The 4,441-nt window shown below is 47.4% G+C and overlaps 1 protein-coding gene across 1 annotated transcript in view; it reads left to right on the top strand.

The window, feature by feature from the left end:
• GRPR (gastrin-releasing peptide receptor) overlaps positions 1-3,732 on the top strand; it is a 24,548-nt gene extending 20,816 nt beyond the window's left edge. The window contains exon 3 of the mRNA XM_009325470.1: positions 3,340-3,732. Coding sequence (XP_009323745.1) covers positions 3,340-3,732 — 393 coding nt within the window. The remainder of the gene's footprint in view (positions 1-3,339) is intronic.
• Positions 3,733-4,441: the final 709 nt, after the last annotated feature.

A 4,441-nucleotide genomic window follows, 5' to 3' on the forward strand; every position in this document is an offset into this window, starting at 1 on the left:
AGAGCTGGGGACGGTGTTTGGAGATTGAAGCTGAGGAGTGACACAGCAGAAAGGCAAAACTTCTCAGAGTTGCTTTGTCAGAGAGAGAGGACCTCGGACAAAGCCTTGCTCCGCAAAGTGGTCCCTCTTCACACAGAGGGAAATGCTGGCTCTGTAATTTGGTCCTCAGGACTGAAAAGCAAATGGGAGACAGCAATGAGGGAGTGGAGGTGGGGGAAACCCCTTCTGCAAGGGCTCCCCAGGGCCAGGAGCACCGGTCAGCCAGGGCGGGAGACGCACGGCTGCTCCACAAGAGAGGCGATGCCTCCTGCGTTTACCACAGCTCCAGCTCTTGTCCGCTGGTGCTGTGCCATGTTGAGAAACCAGTACAGGCTAGAGAGGGACTGGGGGAGTGGAGACCAGAGGAGGATGGTGGTGGGTGCAGGGTCCCCAGGAAGGAGGACAGAGCAGGACAGTGCAGGGTCCTCACAGACGCACTGAAGTTACGTGCCTTGTGGATGGTGTGATCTTTGCAGTGTGGAATCTCAGGAGAAGAGGAGAGTCCTGGCTTCTTCCCTTAAACCCTTTGGTCATTATAACTGTCCTTCTAAAAATGCCTCTTTTTCTAGGATCTGTGGAAGGGAGTGGTGTTGGACGGAGTAACCTGTCCATCTGTTATTTGCCCTCTAATAAGCCAGACTGATCAATCTTCTGGTCCAATAGCTGATAGGCTCAGGTATCATCTTAAGACAGTCTTTGACTTACATAAGCAGGCCATTTGCTCCAGAATAATGCAGTCTTTTAACCTTCCCTTTGTACCCTTGAAAGCAAAGTTACTTCTGTTACTGTCACTCGTGAGTGGGCGTTTTTATAAAACTCCCCAAACTGTCCCACCGCAGAGCTCATGGCTGGGCTGGCTCAGCTGGGACCCATGTATTTCAAGAGAGTTTCATGCTCTGGTTGAAAATGTGTGGCTGAAAATGTGCAAGTCCTGAACCAAGTGAGGGGATTTAGCTAGGCTTTGGCCAACCTAACTCCAACCTTTCAAGCAGAGACTGTTTCCTCTTGACTGCTCCTGTTGTAAGTAACTGGAGAGAAAAAGAGTCAAATCCAGGGGGAAATCCAAATCCTGCATAAGCAACTGGGCATTTTGGGTCACTGCTTAAATTTGAATGCATCTGAGCCTTAGACTGTCCAAGTGAGAAAGCAACAGCAGGGTAACTTGTTTCTAAACAACTTATTTACCTTGACACATTTACCTTATTTACCTTACCTCTTTCTTTCAACTGAGGTGTGCTTCAACCTAAGCTAAACTGACACAAGCCATTCTTCAGCTGAACAAATGTCCATATAATTGCACCCAGCTGACATCTGCACCTTAGGCTGACCGAACGCAATCATCTCATGTAGCCTCCAGGTGCTAAGGTGAAACAGCAGGGCTGGAAAGCTGTGTTTTCTGCCTGTTAAATGACATGCGATCCCTGAAATCCTTATCCTTTTCCCCTTCTGAATGTGCGTAAATCTTTCTCCCCTGCAAGCCATTTTTCTGCTGATTCGATGACTGTTTTGATTAGTGACAATAAAGTGAGTAGTAAAAGCAGCCCTTTCCCCCTTTGGTTTTGGGGAGACAACCCTAAAGAAAGCAAAAGGCCAGGCTGCAGTCTAGCACCGTCAGTCCATCATTCCCGTCCTGCAGTGCATTCAGGAGCTATAGGTCTCCATCCAAGATAACTGGTATCGATTTCTTTATTGTGTTGCTTCCTTTCTTTATAGTGCAGATGTGGCCTCAATAGCCCTATATCAAATTAAGGATACATTTAAAAAGAATATATGGTTTAGCCAAGGAGAGCCCTTTCTCAAAGGATTTAATTTTCAGCCCTCTCTCTGGAGACATTATCATCTGGTACATGTCAATCCTTCCTAAGCTCAATGGCTGATTTTCAGTCGGTGCCGTTAAAGGGCACAAAATAAAGTCAAAATGGGCTTGTCAGGTCTCTTCTGCCTACTCCCCGCTTGCAGCCGTCCTGAGAAAAGATCAGCGTGTGTGAGCTGCTCAGTTTCGATTTACCTGTGCAGCTCGGAAGGGGAGTGAGGATGGGGAAGTGTCCTGGGAGTCTGGCCAGACACCGCAGCCCCACCAGGGCAGGAGCAAGTGCAGCAGGGCCAGGGGAAGTTTCAGGCCATTCAGGTCGTACTCAGATACAGGGAGCGGGTGGCAACAAATTCCCTAGTAGTGTCTGGGAAGAGATGCAGGGATTACCAGAGAGAAGAACATTATGAAGCCCTGAAAAGTCAGCGGTGTTACCCTTTCCGTGCCTGCAAACTTCTGGCTGTGCAACCTCTCTCAGGGAGCAGGGTATTTTAGCAGCTCTTTCTGGGCAACTCTGTCTTTCCTCTCCTTTTGGGTGACCTCCATCACAGCTTCTTGTCTTCATTAGGAAGAAAGATGTGTTTTTCAGTGGCATTGTTATCTTATTGTGCAGCACTGGTGGACAAAAGACAAGGTACGGTTTACCTCAGCTCCCCTTGGTTAAGCAATACCTTTGGGTTGACTCCAAGCCTGTACACGTAAGTAAAACAAAAGTGAGGCTTGTCTGCATGAAGGTTATACTGCTTGCTAGCTGACATTGTAAAAGCACCTTTCCCCGACAAGGCTCAAATTATGCTAAGAGGGGTGGTCATCCATCTATTCACCACCTACATCTGCCTTCTCCTCGTGGCCCCAGCTCTTTCAGATGAAGGGTCCACCTCGCTGCTGCCTCGGTGTTTCTCTAAGTACAGAATTTCCTCTCTCGGTTTCTCCAGCTCCTTTGGCCTCCGAGTGCTGCACCTGGTCTCTGAGGGCTGGCAGCTGTTGGCAGCACTTTTGTGTACATATACCACATGGCCCCAAGGCAGAAAGTCCTGCCTCTGGGCTCTGTGAAATATCCCAGACCCCTACCCCATAATTAATAACATTAATAGTATTTATAATATTAACTTATTATTATAGTTAATATATATAAATTACATAAGATCATATGTATTATGTGTGGATAACTAATGCAGGTGTCCGCACTTTTGTTGCCTGAGCTGGGATTTTGCAAAGTGACAAGCCATTGGAATTTTATCTCTCAAGAGGAAAGGAAAGAATACTTCCTTATGTAATAGGTTTTCAGAATTATTTGTTTTTAGGGGAAGGGGATTGAGAAAAGACAAGGAGGGTTCTTGACGCTGGGTTCACCTGAGGTCCAGGTTGCCCTGCTCTGGCCGTGCCGCCTGTCACACACTAGCCCCAAAGCTGCAGCACTGGGAAAAATAGTTAGCTACTGGTCTGAGCTAGGAATAGCTGCTCATCTGCGTTTCTCTTTCTTCTTCCAGATTGAATCCCGTAAGCGCCTGGCCAGGACAGTACTGGTCTTTGTGTGCCTCTTTGCCTTCTGCTGGCTTCCCACCCACATCATCTATTTATACCGGTCCTACCACTACTCAGAGGTGGACACCTCAGTGCTGCATTTCATTGCCAGCATCTGCGCTCGGATCCTGGCGTTCACTAACTCTTGTGTCAACCCGTTTGCTCTCTACTTGCTCAGCAAGAGCTTTCGGAAACAGTTCAACAACCAACTGTTCTGCTGCAGAGCTCGCCTCCTCATCCGGTCCCAGAGCATGGCCAGGAGCACCACAAGAATGACCTCCCTCAAGAGCACCAACCATTCCCTGGCCACCTTCAGCCTTATCAACGGCAACCACGTCTGCCATGAAGGCTATGTCTAAAGAGCACAGTCAGGGACTGCCGCATCACGTACCTAGCGCGGCTGCTTGGTTTTCCTCCATGGGATGGTGAGTAGCGCATACATGCACACAGGCATGCGCATGTGTGTGCAAGGAAGTCTGATGTGCTCAGAGAACTCAGAGGAGCTTGAAGCATCCAACATTTCATCCTGGGCTGAGGCATGTCCAGAGCAGCAGATCATTGAACACCAGCCCACAGGAGCCCCCTGGGAAGCGCTGCATTGCTTCAAGACCCGCTGCTTTTACTGAGAGCAAAGTGAGCATCTTAAGATCAAATCTAGTTTGGCTCTGCAGTTTCTTCATCACTTTCAGCTCAATCCTGAACTCAGGCAGACTTACAGCAGTGACAAAGACCATTCCAGGTGCACAAAATTTGTCAGAACAGTTGCATCCAGCAGTTCATGGCATAATATATTTTGACACCAAAATAAATCCGTTTAAATAAGTTAAATACTTTTACAAAGGAGTTCAGTGTAGGTAATTTACAGACTTTTCAAGTATTTATTAATGTTCTGAGTACAGTATTAATTCATAGTATAAAAGATATCAAGAGTTTACTGGGGCATGTCGGTGGCTCCATCTGAAATGAGCAGTATCTTGCACCACATCAATGTGAAAGCAGTAACATGAATAAATGTGAGTTGGAATATGTTTACAGTTTTCAAATGCGTGAGCTTTTGCCATGTTGTGG

Source organism: Pygoscelis adeliae, unplaced genomic scaffold (assembly GCF_000699105.1).
Source record: "Pygoscelis adeliae isolate BGI_AS28 unplaced genomic scaffold, ASM69910v1 Scaffold386, whole genome shotgun sequence".
Classification (NCBI taxonomy): domain Eukaryota; kingdom Metazoa; phylum Chordata; class Aves; order Sphenisciformes; family Spheniscidae; genus Pygoscelis; species Pygoscelis adeliae.